Genomic DNA, 16,553 nt, shown 5'->3' with positions numbered 1-16,553 from the left:
TGGCTCCGCCACTGCAAGTGAGTGAGTGACCCAACCCACATGCAAGCAAAATATATTCAATTTCCCATCATCTTTGGTCTTTAGGCCATTTAGATAAAACTTTTTTCTTCATTTATTCTCCTAAATATACAACTACTATCTATATACTAAAGTACCCTCTAAGAGTGATTTTTCTCTCTCCTAGGTTGTACTATAATATGAGATATAACCTTTTTTTTAATAAGGGCATCTCCAATGGAGGTGTAAAATTACACCTCCACGTAGGCTTCACGTAGGTACCATTAAGATTTTACACCTCTAATTGTATACTATTGTATAGCCTATAAATATCCACACTCTATACTTCCTTAATGGAGAAATGTAAAAAAAGATTAGATTTTAAACTCAGATGTCACTTAAAATGACGTCTCTCTTTAATTTAAACTGGGACATCACTTAAAGTGACGTCCAAGTTAAAAAATTATTTTAGAATTAGAAAGGGACGTTACTTAAAATGACGTTCAAATTTTTTTTTGTTTGGACATTGGTTAAAGTGTACGTCGCCTGAGCTATTTATCAACTGATAGCGAGATGGGGAATTTCCCACCTCCTCTATCAACTAATACTCTATTATCTACTGTATACCACCCACATTGGGAAGAGTTTTTTGATATTTGGAGTGTAAATTTTACACTCTATATGGTTTACACCCTCCATTGGAGATGCCCTAACCTACAATGCCAGGTGGGATTTTTTTTGAAGAGTTTGAGTATATTTCAACTTCATATATATTTTACCAGATAAAAAAATTCGCTACAGAATAAGTGATTTGTAACAGAATTTTTAGCGAAGTTATGAAGATCAAAATAGTTTTTGTTTAAAAGTCTCGTTTCAATTATGTGTAATCTATCTTCTCTAATTTAAGGAACAAAAAATTAGGAAACTAATAAGTGTATTTACTCCAAAATTTCAATGGAGTGCTATATATTAGGAAGGAAAATATTTATAAGATCTCTAATACGAGAATTATTATGGACAACTCATGAATTAATTACTTAGGAATTAATGATAACGAAATTAGGAGCAATATACGTAGATTTAATTTCAAACAACCAAAAAAATTGTAAGGCCATATTCATCTCTTTATCTTTATACTATTTGTAAGGTCATATATGTTCAGTTTTATGTTAGTGCAGTTTGTAAAAGCTAGCATTTAACTTTTTTTGTACTCTTAATTAAGTTGTGGTAAAAGCTCAAAGTAATGTGTGTATTCATCTAAATCATATGAGGCTCATATCGCGCACTATTTTGATTCTTTCAAGGACCAACTTTAATATGAAAAGGAACTTCATATTCATATAATATAAATGTTGCTTTGACAACCTTGATGAACATGCATAAGAGATATATATTGGGCATTTTTAGACTTTGGTCCTACGCATAGTTGGTTTATTAGACTTTGGTCAAGAAAAGCTTGAATATTAGGCTTTAGTCCTAGTTCTGTTTGTTTACCGTTAGTCAACTCAGTCGTATGTAAGCAGATTGACCGCGTTGACTGTTAGTCAACTGAGTTAACTAACGGTGAACAAATAGAACTAGGACTAAAGTCTAATATTCAAGCTTTTCTGGATCAAAGTTTAATAAACCAACTATGCGTATGACCAAAATTAAAAAAACCCATATATATCAATGGATTAATGTATTACGGTCATTTACTAAAACACGTATGGAAGTAGCTACAATAAATGGGATGATCCACTCTAGGAAACACAACATTAAGTTTTTTAAGATTTTTTTGTGAAGATATGAACCACGAAAGATGATGTTATTGTGCTACATGCTATTGATCGATCAAAATTAAACTTAGTGGGATATGATGTTGTGAAGTTTCAGGTGTATCAATGTCAACTTAATATAATAACTCTACTTATCGACCTGCTAATTGCTACTTCCATAAAACACCTCAAGTGCGTGCTTTAATGGTTCATATATTAGCTTTGGACCAAAACAAGTCAAAATCTTAAATGTACTTATTTTCAGCAGTGTTATATATATAGCTTAAAATGATGCATCGAACAATAATTATTGGTATAATATTCCTCCTCCATGTATTAATCTCAAAAGTTAGACCCTTAAAGTTTTATTAGTAGAGCACATCTGTTTAAAGAACTCATGCCTTAACCTATTCTCATCTCCAATATTGAGTTGATTAATTAAAAGTTTATAGGTTACGTTGTGGTGTATGATACAAGCAACTTTTAGTGATTTGTTATTATTAAACCGGGAATTGAAGATTACTAAATCACCTAGAGTTGAAGGTGTTAAGAAGGCTATTGAGTTGGGGTGGGATCGAATTGTGGTAGAATCAGACTCGAAAGCTGCAATTCAAGCCTTCCAGACAAGCAAAGTACATTGGAGATGCAAAGCATAATAGAATAGACTCAAGACCAAAGCAAACATCATACATGGAGAGAAGTGAATTTCGGAGCAGATAAATGTGCCAAATGAGGAGCAACTTTAGCGAATGGGCAGCAACAATGGTGGCCTCACAGACCAGATTTCCTACATAGTATGGAGAACCAACACTTCACCTACTATAGATTTATTGCTTAAATCGTTGTAATGTTGGAGGGGCTATAAGAGTCTCTCACCTGATATAACTGTATATTTTTCTTTTTGCTATATACACAATTACCTTTTAGCAAAAAAAAAAAAAAAAAAAAAAAGCTAAATCACTGAAAATCTAATAAACCATCATTACATATACAAGCTAGAGTTTACTATTATACAAGTTAGAGTTTAAGAGGTCATCTCAATTCGATCCCTCTATGGGTAAGTGCGTGAGTGACTGCTCATAGAGAGAATTTGTAAAGTCTTTTTCAGCACGCATAATATCTAATAGAGTTTGGGGCATATGCCCTGGTCCAAAATCTAGTTAGTGCTATAATCCTTTCTAACTGTGTTTTACATTATAGTGCAGCTTCAATGACGCCCTTCTCCTTTTCAATTTCCCACCTTGCCTTAGTGACGACTCCATTGTGCAGAGGCACATAATCCTACCAATTTTTTTAAAGAAAACACCATTAGTATGAGAGACAAATAGAGACTATACACAGTTAGCATGTGCATGCTTCATAAGCTAATTAATTCTCATATGATACCAAACAAGTAGTTATTACCTCAAGCTTTTGCATGAGTTCTTTGGCATTTTCAGCAGACACAATTATCTGACGTTGAGAAGGCAATATGAAGCCATCATCCACTGCTTTGTCTATGAAATTGAGAAAGTTGTTATAGTATCCATCAACATTGAGCAATCCCACCTGCAGATTTTTAACCAACTAATAAGCTTACGTATACTTGGCTCACTGTACAGAAGAGCTGAGGTATGGTCGGCGATTGCATACTGGTTTATCATGGATACCAAGCTGAGCCCAAGTGACTACTTCCAACAACTCTTCTAAAGTTCCATATCCACCTGAAATGCAAAATAAACATTAAGAACTACTCTTACAAAAAAATGACTTGTGTTATTACCATCATATATACGTACTTCTAAAGCTGAAGCTCTTAGAGAAAGGTATATACTACACAATGTATACCAAAGGGGCCGTTTGTTGTTGTGTTGTTGTTTTTTTTTTTTTTTTTTTTTTTTTTGCTAAAGGGTAATTGAGGGGCCGCCTGTAATTAAGTACATTATCATTATCAGGAAGGTTAATTTTCAAACTATTGGAGGAGACGAGGGACCTGGTAACGCTATAAAACACTCAGAATGTCGCGCCATTTCTGCTTTTCTCTGGTGCATATCTGCTACAGGCCTTACTTCTCCAATAGTTTCTCCAGTAATCTAACCACCATGTATATACCTGCTTTGTTAGTATAAAACCAACCAATCAAGTTGAATCTTTCAATCAGATATGCACTGCAAAAACCTACGTACCTCCTTCCTCATTAGAGTCCTAGGAATGATCCTAATACACAACGGCAAACAGAAAAAGATTTATATATATAGTTCGATCAAGCAGTTAAAATCCAAATGAGAAGCTAGCTATAGCTAGATATATACCCAAGAACATGACCGCCACCGCTATGAACAGCCTGAGAAACCAAACCCATCAATCCTACACTACCACCACCATAAACAAGATTCAACTTCTTTGCAACCTTCAAACAAAATAGAAAAATATAAGAACTTAAAAAAAATATATATCCAACAAACAGATAAGTTAAAATCGTAAAATAGTTTGTATATGATATGACGGGTTTAATTTATACCAATAGTTCTCCTAATTCAACAGCAGCATAACTATAGCAATCTCTTTTTCCCGTGCTGCTTCCACAAAAGACACAAACATTCTTAAACCTCGACTTTTTTATTTCCTCCTCACCTGCATCTCTCTTCATTTTTCACTTCGTAAATATTTTCTACAAAGTTCCGTATATTTCGTCAAACTTAGCTTAATAACGAAGGTTATAGAAGAGAAGAGAGAGGAGAGTGTGGTACGGTGAAAGGTTGAGACCACAATCTGTATTTATAAAAGTGTCCTAGTGTCCTACGTACCCAACCAAGGGAAGGGAAGGGCAGTTTAGTGGTTTACTCTCCCAAGTTACACACTTTCTTACTCTTATCCTCTGTGGACCATGTTTGCTTAGGTGGCAGCTACTTTGTAGCATGTACACCTTTTTCTCCAAAGAGGTCAAATATAAGCATAGTTGGGGATTCTTGGAATTCCGGCAAATACAAAAACCAAAATTCATCAAATTTCAACTCCTATCATATTCAGAATTTCGATTGATTTCAGAATAATTAATATTTTGACTATATATTTGAAATTTTGGTTTTTTAAAAAACCAAAATATTGAGCAGAATTCTGAGATTTCTTTCGAAATTACGAACACTGAATATAAACATAAACACATCAAAATGCTACAAATATTATTATAAAAATGTTCAAATGATGAAGGTTGTTTTAGCCTCGGAGTCAAGCATAGTTCGGGATTTCGGAATTCCAACAAATCCAAAAACCGAAATTCATCAAATTTCAACCCCTATCATATTCGAATTTCAATTGATTTGAAATAATTAATATTTCAACTCTATATTCGAATTCCAGTTTTTTGAAAAACCAAAATATTGGGCGGAATTCTGAGGTTTTGTTCGGAGTCACGAACACGGGAGTCAAGACACCCACCTTCCAAGAAGTATAGAACTAAAACATGCTTCAGCACACAAAAAAACGTTTGAATTCGACTCTGATTGGTTGGTATAAATAAAATAACGAGTCAAACTTTCTCTTTCTCCTCTTTTCTCTCTCTCTACCAGCCAATCACAACCGACTTCGGATGTTTTTTTTGTGCTGGACCATATGATGTAGTCGCTCTCTTGAAAGAATGTGGTGTAGTTGCTCTCTTGGAAAAATGTTCAAATGATGTTTATCTATCACTTTCGGAATGTCAAAATCCTTTGTTAAAATGATGTATGGTGCGCTGTGAAATCATACCAGGGGTGCGTGTTATAGGACGGCAGAAGACTGATGTCAATACATCTATGAAGAACCTCTTAAAAGTAAAGCATAACTTAGTATGGGTTTTAACTATTCTTTTGGCATCTGGGTGAACTTTGTGGAATTGTAAATATTGTCAGTATTTTGACATATAAAATATCAACTTTAGATATCTCAGTTTAATCCAAGTTCTGAAATCTATATAAATATCGTAATATTTTGCAGCATTTGTTCTATATACTTTTCAATAGCGTAACCTAGCAAGCTAGCCTGTGCGTTTTCACATTTGGGTTGTATGCAGATGCATGGATCTTTATAACATGCCACGATGATGGAGATAAAAAATGCTTTGAAAGAGTTCATCCAATCAAAAAGAAAATTAAAAAGCCCCATTTACATTTTTCCTTGCTAGTATTCTACTATTCTGTATATGCTTCTCAAGGAATCTGAGATGGGCACAATCCCACTTAAAACTTTAAAAGAGCACATCAACTATGCATACATTTTCCAAACACGCAAACTACGTGAATGTATCTGGTGACACTCCTTTCCAACCGAAACTTGGTCATTTCAAAAAATAAAATTTCTTTTCGTGATTGATTTATCCCTCTGGAAGTGAATAAGTAATTGATTTTTCTTCCAATAATATGGAATTACACACTGCCAATTTGTTAGTTAATAGCTAGTTGCAGGATTTGCGTATACAACTTCAGCAAGTAAAGTATAATCAAATAACATCACAATTAATTTTCTGCAGTTTATCTAAATTGGAACTGTTTTCTAGTTCCCTTGTTCAATACTTCAGTGGACAGTGGTCCTGCCATGGAAACATTGACAGTTAGCTTAAAAACATTGAACAATTGGCAGTTTTAAGTTCATAGATTTGACTTGAAAGATAACGAAATTGCAATGCATTCTGGTCGTGCCATGTGCCATCTTCCTTTGGCTGACACGTCTGTTTTTCAGAGTGGTTTGGTTTGTCAAGAAACAAAGTAGATACATTACCGCCTTGGACTAATCAAAGATAAGACAAAGTTGAACTTTGGTAATAAGAATCTTGATAGTTATGGTTGTACATACTATTTAAAAAAGCACTTTTTCAAGCAGAGAAACAAAAATTGCCATTTTTTCCCCAGTAGAATATTGAATCAATTAACAAATGAAAGAGATAATTATAGAATCAAATCCAAACTAATTGGGGCTGCAGCTGTGCGGCTGGTGCAGTACGAGGATCAATAAACAAAAATGTTCTATAAATAAGATACTCATTTCCAAAGAGAAATGAATGTACAAAGACAAGGGCTAGTTGGCAAAAGATTATGATTCTACGGTAATATTCATTTGCGGGCTTGTCGCCCAGTAGTAATAGAATCCTCCCGCCCAGGGGACAGTAACATGGGCCGGGCGCATAGCAGGCCAACATATCTCGGATCGGATTTTTCCTAGTTTTCAAGCCGTATACAATCATCGGTCCACACTCCACACTCACTCTACACCATTGTTCTAAAAATCGGTCTAGGCAATCTCTAGGCGCTAAGCGGTGCCCAACCGACTCGCCTAGACCCTAGTCATTTAAAAAATTGGTGGACCGACTAGGCGGGTCTAGGCGGTCCAGTCAAGTTTTTTTTTTTTTGAATAATTAAATGTCGAAAAATAAAGGCCCGTGTAGACTTAAGATTTGAATGAGTTTAAAAGACTTAAGTCTAATGTAAATTATATGACACTATAACAAAGAATATGTTTTTTATATTAAGTCAATATTCCTAAAGTATTACATATTTTTGTAATAAGTATCTTTGTTTGTGTTTATTTTTTGAGTTATGGTAAATGATTTTCTTCATTTCTTGTAGTATATGTGTGTATTACTATATATATTAGGAAAAAAAACTGCCTAGCGCCTATTCCGTCTAGACACTGTTTAGAAGGCCTAGGCGCTAGGCGCTCTCCCACCGCCCGACTACCGCCTATCGTTTTTTTAGAACACTAACCCACACTTACACAACTAGTTTACTAAAAAGTTGTTTTAGTATGAGTAATTACCCATTAATTATTCTTCACTTTTTGGAATTATATGGGCCCAGAGAGGGGTGAATAAATGCTACACATATGCTTCCACGAGCAAAACACATGACATATTTGCTAGTACTTGTAAATCACACATGGTGACCAATATGCAAAACACATGACATATTTGCTTGTACTTGTAAATCACACATGGTGACCAATATGCGAGCAACATCAACAAACCTCACATCTCACAACATGGGAAAAAAACATGCAAGAATTACTTTTGGCAAGGTGGATCCAGGATTGCCACTCAAGGGGGGTTGCTACATACTACTAACACTATTAATATTTTTTTTGGGTAAATCATACACTATTATAACTACTATTTTTGGTGAATCATATACTATTATAATTACTATTTTCTTTTTGACGGAAAAGTTGGGATCAGTTTTTTGTGTAGGGATCAACTTGATTAACAGACACGTAACGATAATAAACCACAAATATAGTTGTTAAAGTTTATTTTTTGTGTCCGAGTGTGTAACCCACAAAATGTAGTGAGTTTGAGAAATCTAACTAAATTGTACTTTTTGAGCAAGCTATCATCTGTATATATGTGCTCCTTTAAAGCAATGTGGGCGAGCTAGCCAATGGAGCTGTCCATCGATTCTAACAAACTGTAATTTTTTTACATGTGGGCGAGTTAGCCATTTGAGCCGGTTCATTTTTTTTTTCGCCCCAGTAGACTAAAAAAAAGGAAGAGAGAGAGAGAGACTGTAAAAACATAGAGAGAGATGATAAGTGCCTAAAATTGTATATTATATATATATTTTTATAAGCATTATATAATATCATTTATGTTTAATTGCGTAATTTTTAAAACCATACATTATTTGTTTTATTCCATGACATTATACACATTTTTTGTCATAAACGATTATTTGCATATATGTGCATGTCTTTGGAAAAGTCTGATGCAAAATATGTTGTATTAAATTAGTTTAATATTTTTTTATAGGAAATAAAGATGTTGATCAAAGCCCGAGCCCATAAGCCAAGATGATCATTTAAAGAATCAATAAGTGAGAGCTCATAGAATATGTTGTGCTATAAAAAATGGAAGAAAATATTAGCACTACTACAGAATGACACATATACCACGGTCAATAAGAACGTTTATACCACGGTTCTTCCAAAAACCGTGGGAAATACTTATATACCACGGCGGAAATTTCTTTGGTCATTGTTTACTAGTATATGCCACAGTTACATGAAAACCGTGGGATAAGTTGGGCCATATACCATGGTTAGTTTTTTTTTTAGCATGAGAGTACTCCACATCTCCACTACCTTAAACATAAACAGTGGTATATAAATTTTCCATTTTCTACCGTGGTTTATGACTTTATGTCAAATAGTCAAATACGCGAAAAAAAAAATACACAGTACGAAACTCATTCAAATACGCTCGTTATTTCGCCGAAACATAAATAACATAAAACATAACAGAAAAAACCCTCTGTCTTCCGCTCCCTTCTCTTCTCTCAATCCCCCCCATTACAGAAAAAACCAAATAAAGTTCAAAGCTTTGATTTCGGATTTTGATTTTTAGGTTATTTTTGAAAAAACCTAATTCGTGATTTCACTACTGAGAAATCTCGAGGTAATTTAAATCGTAACTTCATCTCTTTCTTCTTCTTCTTCTTCTTGTTCAATTGATTTTAATAATCAATTGTTGCTAAATGATTCTTCTATTCTAGCTCAACAGGTTTTATTTCCCCAAATTTGTTTTTTCAATTTTTGTACGGAATGTTAGGGTTTATTTTTTTGTTACTCATTAGTTTGTTGATTTTTTCAGGGTAGGATTTGTTTGATTCAAGAGGAGATTTCGAAGATTGGATCTCAAGTTGAAGCTCTTAAGGTGAGCTGTTTTTATTTGTTATTAATTTGTGACAGGATATAAGGATATATCTGATACTAATACCATAATGGAAGAAGAAAAAAAGTCCGATGTGGGAACGGACTTGCAAACGCAATTAATATACCGTTGTAGAAGAAGTGCACGAGAATCGTTGCATCGAGGGAGAATGTGGTTGACCACAAAGCGGGGAGAGGGGAGAGATGTTTTAAATGGAAGAAGAGAAGTGATTAGGTGGGACATGGAGAAGGAACCACCGAGTGCTCCTCTATATTTGTTGAGCCCATGAAGTGGATGCAAGCAGGTTATATTTTAATCCAGCCTATTTATATTTTTATACTTGTTAACTTAATTTGTAAATTGTTAACCTTTTTTGTTGTTTCGTCTGCTGCAGTGGAAGAAAACTGTGGGAAGAGAAGGGGTGCTTGGGTTGCAAGGCAAGGCTAGGTTCCTTTAAGGCTCAAGGTATGCAATGCGGTTGTGGTTCATGGGTGAATCCAGCTTTTCAGCTACATAAGAACCGAATAGACGAATACCATATATGAGTAGTGCTATTCGTATTGCTTGATAGCTGGACAAGAAGAGACCAAATTGGGAAGCATCAACAACTAATCATGGAGTCTTAGGTATTCGTAGCATATAATTTAGTTTGTCTTTAGGTATGCATATCATATAATTTAGTTTGTCTTTTAGCAACTTGTATGCGTATCCATTTCTTTTTCTTCTTTTTAAATGTTACATTTTCATCTTTTCCCATCACATTTGTTGCTCCTTTTTTGCTTCGTTTTTCAAGGTCAGGCTCATGATATTTCCAACTTTCAGGACTTTCCAGACCATGATGGTAAGTAAGCCTCTAATATACCTACTATATGTAGATTTCATTCTATCCTTGGTGTTTCTCTCACATGTGACTTTTTCTAGGCTCAGAAGTAAGTGATGGATGCCGGCAATCTAAAGACGTTTCGTCCAACAAGTACTTACTCTAGACCCACTTTGTGTTTAATCGAATAAAAAGCCACCGATTTTTGTGCGAATGAATCATGGTCAATCTTACTATTATATAAGTTCAAAAACTGCCATTTGTGTGTACTGTTTTAAATGTTAGAATTTACAACTCATTTTACTTATCAAGTATTATCATACCATTCCTTTTGCTCATATGACAAATATAATCCATGTTTCACGTAGAGTTGTGTGTCTTTTCTCAACCTTGCGGCCTATGAACCCTTTGTCTTCACTTGATTTAAGTGTACTCCTTTGCATTGTATGCCTAAATATCTTGTTTTCAATGGACCACATACTTGTTTGGAATTTCGCAGGTTGTTGGAGAGGTTGAGGAAATATGGAATTTCGGGAATCTTGTCGTATGGGCTTCTTAATACTGTATTATCTTGCAACGTTTTTCTTTGTTTGGTAAGTTTGTTATAAAATACCTTCGTTTGGAGCAATTCGTTAGTCTAGAAAAAAAAATCTGTTTTAAGTACCTTTTGTTTTTTTCAATTGCCACCCCAAAAGAGTTACACGGTAAGAATATTTACCGTAGAGGAAAGGAGCTAGTATCTCGCCTCTAAGTTTAGACGTTTAGTCTAAAACCAACTCTGGTAGAGACTAGATTGTGTCTGTGTTGAATCTTTTCCCTCATTGTAAGAGACTAAGGACAAAAAGTTGATTAATTCACCACTGTAATTACCATAAAGATTCAGAGGAAGCTCCTATTACCGGCTGTGGACGTAATTGTTTCCGCAATTGTTGTGTTCAAGGTATTATTCTTAAATTTGCCATATTTCATGTTTAGGTACTAGTCAATTATTGATTGTGGCATGATATATGTTTGTTTGTTTCAACACTTTAGAATATCTACTTGTAGCATCTTTGATGTTTAGGTATTAGTCGATTCACTGATTTTGGCATAATTAGTCTTTTTTTTTTTTTTTTTTTTGATGATTGGGTATTAGTCAATTTGCTATAGTTGACATCCTTGAGAATCCTTTCATGTTTTCGTAATAGTGACTTTTAACATTTATCACGTAAACTTATTATTAGCATGTGTGATAGTTGGGTGTTAGTCAACTTGCTCTATTTGACATGCCTTACGAATCTTTCATGTTTTGGTAGTAAATTGAATTTACTATATTGGTAAACCTTAGCTTATTTGATCTTTGGGTATTTGTCACTTACACTGTTATATCATTGAGTTTGGTAGCGATAGATACGTAATTCTAGTATCTTTGATGTGTAAGTGTTGTTGTTTTGCTCTACTTTAGCTTTCTTGATTTTTGGAATTTGGGTATTTCTCATTTTGATATATGTTTTCTCTTGAACAGGGGGCAAAACTCCCTTTGTATACATTTAAGAGGATGAAGAACATAATGAGCTAAAAAGGAATCTGTTGGCGAGATGAAAGAGTCTCCGGTTGCCTTTACGGATTCACTTCTTCTCGGAGAGGTAAAGGGATTGATAAAATTTGCACTATTAATATTCAAGATAAACTTTTAACTATAATCCAGCTAACATGTAGTACTTGATTGCGATTGGGAAGATCGGTGTGCGAGAGAACGATGTCATTGCTTGTGAGACTAAGGTTTGATCAGATTCCTTCCCGTTTTGGTTTTATCGTAGATCCGTAATGGGCATTTTTTGTCGGGATGAGAAATGACCTAAGGGTGTCGAGAGATAAAAATGTGAACCATGCCATTGTTCTAAAACTGCTTTGCATTAAATGCGCGGTGATGATCTCGGGAATATGGTTTCATTGCCCAGTTGAGCGAAGGTCACCACCTTAAGAAGAGGCCCACCGAAGTTTCGAGGTTGATAAGGTCCTCCAACCGTTTGACGAGAACAAGTTCAATTTTACCAAGGTTGGTCAAGAGAGGAGGTGCTCTTCCGGTTTGAAGAGAGTGACGATGAAACTTCGGTTCTTCCCAAGTGCTCCAATTGATCAAGAAGATTCCCCAAATGTTGTTGCCATTAATGTAAGCTTCCTTACAGTAAATAAGTGAAGTTTACTTTATATTTAACGTTAATAAGTTAAACGGTTACTCGCTCATGCAAGGTATGGGTGGAGTTCTTAAATAAGAACTCAATAAAAAATGACGGAAATAAAAGTAAAAATAAACCCAAGTTGTAGAAGCAGGTAGCTAGAATTTCGCTTTTTGAAGAACTACAAACTACGGTAAGGAGCGACCTCTTCTCTGAGGTTCTTGAAATGTTATATATAAAAGCCTGCAATGCATCTTTTCCTTTCTGATTAACTCTTTGGATATGTATATTACATTTTGGTAATGTCTTGTGATTATCTTGGAGGATTCTTATTAAGCTTTATGTGAGATTGCGACAAGTGTTTGATCATGTTTTACTTAATTTCTTAGGTGAGTCCCATTGAATATGGACATGTATTCGATCCCTAAAATTCTCGGCTTTCCTCAAAGGATTGATATCGAGCTTCTTACTTGCTCGAACATGGTCAGAGAGCGAGGAAACCCATACCCGATTGGGTTACAACGGCTTTGAAGCATTTGCAACAATCAATCACCTCCATTTCTAGGTTTGTATTTCTTGCTCCGGTCAATTTGTAAAAAAAATTGTAATTAGTTTGTAGTGGGAAGACTAACCTAGTCAATGACAACAGGCTTATTACTTGTCGGTTCCCTTCCCTATTGAGAAGGCTCCTACCCGAAAAATAACCATAAATGGTGGCGGGGTGAAAATTTCTGAACTGCTAAATTATCCTGTCAGAGGTATTGCCTTTGAGAGCGGGAATTCTATTGAAGATTTATCTATTACTGTATCGGATTCGTCCATTTGCCTACAAGAAAACAACATTTTTTACAATGTGCTCATTGCTGATTCTGGAAAAAGGATCTTCCTATTGCCCCAGGTAATGATTTTTCTATTGTTTGATCACTGAAAACCTAGTATCTTATTATAGGATATAGGCCTATGTTTGGCTCAGTTTCAGTCATGCTTTTGGTAGATGGCGTCTGGTTCCCTTGTTTTATATTTTGGATACCTGATTTGATTTCCAATGCTTGCTTTTGATAGTGCCTGACATATTGCCACATGTAATAGATACCTAAACCATTACCCCTTCCTTTAGGTTTCTTATCACATTGTAAATTGTGCTGCTTGCAAATACAACGTGCATTTCACCCTTTCTAGCTCTGGTCGCCTGATTAGATGATTCTAAAGCGCAATCACTTTTGGCCACGCCAGGATCAAGTTTTGACACTGTAAGCTTGGGTTTGTAGTCCGAAATTCTATAGTAAAGTAGAATTCGCAATCCAAACTCCCATCAAAAAAAGAGTTAGCACTTAACAGTTTTCCCTCTTTGTAAAATCAAATGACTTTTTACTTTGTATGAAAGCATGTAAAATGACCCAAAACCTCTTTAATGTCGGTAAAGAGGCCGACGACGTGGTAATGCCTGTTTTCAAGTTACACGAGAAGTGAAAGTGGCCAAACATGTTTCCTTTATTAAAAAAGAGGTTGCCCTGTCTATCATAATTTAATTAGTTGACTGGGAAATTGGTGAGCCTTCAGCCCAGTTTTCTTTTTGATTTAGTGAAGCCTTCTTGATTACAGTGGAAACTGATTTACAAGCTGGAGCTAAACACAGATATGAGGTATCAACCTCTGGATTTACCATCAAAGTCAAGCTAAACTTCTGGTTCAGTATCAACCTCTGGATTTACCATCAATATCACATCATGTTCGTGATTGTGCCTGACTGAGCCATAGTTTTATATGTTTTGCGCTTTCTAAGTATGTCTTCTTTTCAAAATATTTATTCCTAAATCTTTTTGGTTCCTTCCTAGTTCCCTCTAGATTACAATTACAATTTAGAATTAGGTAGTAGCTGATTGTTTAATGCATTCCCTCTGCGGGTGTAAGACCGAGAAAGATGTGGTCAATCAATCTGTTAGTGTTGTGCTTTGACTCATCCGGATAACAAATTTAGAACTGAAGGAGACATACACGCCAAGATGAACTTGACGGTGTTCGATTTCGATATTATTTAAAAAAAATTCGGAAGCGAATGAGGATGAGTTTTAGTTATGTTCGGACCCCTCCAGTTTAATTTATGAGTCTTACCTTTTTAATTTATGAAAAGGAATTTGAAGTTTGTTGTCTTAGTGCACTCAAAAATTAATGGAGTTTTTTTTTATTATTATTATTATCTTTTTTTTGCAATGTTTGATAGTTTATTGTACATTTTGGAATTTGTTGGGAAGATGGAAATGTTGTATATAGGCGGTGTGTAAATTTTGTTATGCAGGTTCGGTTTTTAAAGTGGAAGACTGTTACTAGCATTATTATTATTAAATATATATATATATATATATATATATATATATATATATATATATATATATATATATATATATATATAATATACCACGGTTTGGCATAAACCGTAGTGTTTAGTATAACTATATACCACGGTATTATAACACATACACTAATATAAACCACGGTTTCAATAGCTTATATGTCACGGTTCTGTTGACAATCGTGGTATATAATGGGCATACAAACCACGGTTCTTTGAAAAACCGTGGTATCCGTTAAACATATATACCACAGTTTTGCTATTATTATATACCACACCACCTATTGTCACGGTTGTATAACAGTGGTAAATATATTTATACCACACTTAAAAACAGTGGTATAAGGGTCATTTTGTAGTAGTGTAGAGAATTGAGAATTATAGAAGGAAATCAAGAAAAATAATTACACCTACCACTAGGAGTGTAAAAAAAAACCGTTGACCTATTATCCGGTAGGGTACCCGATCTTTACCCGCCACCCAAATCCGCACCGACCCGAAAACAGACCCGTCCTGCCCCGCCACCGTTTTTATGCGGTCGGGCTATGGGTGTAGGTTCTATGCTCAAATCCGACCCGTCAAGCCGCCCGACCCGCACCATGTCAAAAGCCGTTGACCCAACCCCGTTGACCCGTATAATTTCAAGACTCTAACTCTAATATTTTTGTATTTTGTTTATATTTTGTTTTAACTTTTGTAGGAATTTGAGAGATATGAACACAAACTTATGAGTTCAACATCAATTTCAAATATTCAAGTTTGAACATTTGACAAATATCAAAAGTTCAAATTCAACTTTCGAATTTTGGAGAAGATGAATCATTCATCTTTGTATTAATTTTGAATTCTTTTAGTTTATATTTTATTGTTTTGTACTATAGAACCTCGCTCCCATCTTTATTTTATCAATACTATAAAATTTAATCAATTTACAAATAGTAAATCACGAGAAATAAGTTTCAAATTTGCAGATATGGTTTTGAGTTCAAGTTCAAGTTTTTTTATATTTGTTTATTTTTTATTGATTGATTCCATTTTTTTCTCTATGTTGTGAATTAGAAATATATTACTTGCAGAATTATAAAGTTTTTTTTGGGTGAAATTGGGTTAAAATGATAATTTCCATCCGACCCAGATGACCCGCCCAAAACCCGCCCCGTAAGCTAACCCAACAGGTCGGGTAATAGTACTAAGACATGACACTTCAACCCGCCCCGCCCCGCCCCGTCGGGGACTACTGGATTTGTATCCCCTAGACCCGCCCCGCCCCGTATTACACCCCTACCTACCACCATATATTCTTACCATTTTCACCACATTAAATATTCCCATTTCCATTGATTATTTATTCTCTTTATTTCATTATATAAAATCATTCCTTAATACCTTATATTCTTGCCAATCACTCCATTCCTAATTCAAAACCATATCATTTCATTTTATCTTTTATTTGATTACCAATTAATATTTCATTCATTCATCATGCCTTGATAATATCTCTTTTATATTCTATTTCCTAAATTATTTTCTCTTATATTTTCTTCACATATCTAAAATATTATTTCTATTTTGTGTGAAAATATTATATGAATCAAGATTTTGTTCAAATAAACTATAAATAAAGAAGAGAATTGGCATTGAAATGATCATCATTCTAGTATTCAATTAGTAGAAATTTTGTTTTGTAGTTTTAGTTGATTTAATTAGTGAAGAAGAGTGCTCTAGAGTGTAATTTTCTGAAAATCAACGTCAAAACAATAAAGGCGGTTTCAATGTTCATTATATCTCGTATTTAATTATTCAATTCTTTTATGTT

At 34.6% G+C, this 16,553-nt stretch overlaps 1 protein-coding gene, 1 long non-coding RNA gene and 1 pseudogene across 2 annotated transcripts; 2 read left to right on the top strand and 1 right to left on the bottom strand.

Moving 5' to 3' along the window:
• Window positions 1-2,721: 2,721 nt before the first annotated feature.
• Window positions 2,722-4,504, bottom strand: LOC147520320 (cytokinin riboside 5'-monophosphate phosphoribohydrolase LOG5-like). The gene is made up of 7 exons (XM_086591866.1): window positions 4,255-4,504; window positions 4,046-4,143; window positions 3,920-3,950; window positions 3,727-3,826; window positions 3,387-3,457; window positions 3,159-3,302; window positions 2,722-3,035 (listed from the first exon to the last, which is right to left on the bottom strand). Exons 1-7 carry the CDS (start codon window positions 4,381-4,383, stop codon window positions 2,949-2,951), a joined length of 660 nt encoding a protein of 219 aa, XP_086447992.1. The 5' UTR covers window positions 4,384-4,504; the 3' UTR covers window positions 2,722-2,948.
• Window positions 4,505-9,877: 5,373 nt separating this feature from the next.
• Window positions 9,878-10,793, top strand: LOC147520319 (uncharacterized). Its single transcript, XR_015214402.1, has 4 exons — window positions 9,878-10,034; window positions 10,202-10,249; window positions 10,330-10,381; window positions 10,728-10,793. It is a non-coding gene; the product is annotated as an uncharacterized LOC147520319 (long non-coding RNA).
• Window positions 10,794-11,805: 1,012 nt separating this feature from the next.
• LOC147520318 (GDP-L-galactose phosphorylase 2-like) lies at window positions 11,806-14,067 on the top strand (annotated as a pseudogene).
• The last annotated feature ends 2,486 nt before the right edge of the window (window positions 14,068-16,553 follow it).

Source organism: Coptis chinensis, chromosome 2, assembly GCF_015680905.1.
Source record: "Coptis chinensis isolate HL-2020 chromosome 2, ASM1568090v1, whole genome shotgun sequence".
In the NCBI taxonomy this organism is placed as follows: Eukaryota; Viridiplantae; Streptophyta; class Magnoliopsida; order Ranunculales; family Ranunculaceae; genus Coptis; species Coptis chinensis.
Note: the sequence above shows the minus strand (reverse complement) of the source record. Positions and strands in the feature narration are given on the sequence as shown.

Coding starts and splice junctions, on each gene's coding strand:
- LOC147520320 (XM_086591866.1), bottom strand. CDS start 4,383: ATGAAGAGAGATGCAGGTGAGGAGGAAATAAAAAAGTCGAGGTTTAAG. Junction 3,458..3,726: donor GTGTTTTATAGCGTTACCAG/GTCCCTCGTCTC, acceptor TTTGCATTTCAG/GTGGATATGGAACTTTAGAA. Junction 3,303..3,386: donor TTGGTATCCATGATAAACCA/GTATGCAATCGC, acceptor AAAAATCTGCAG/GTGGGATTGCTCAATGTTGA.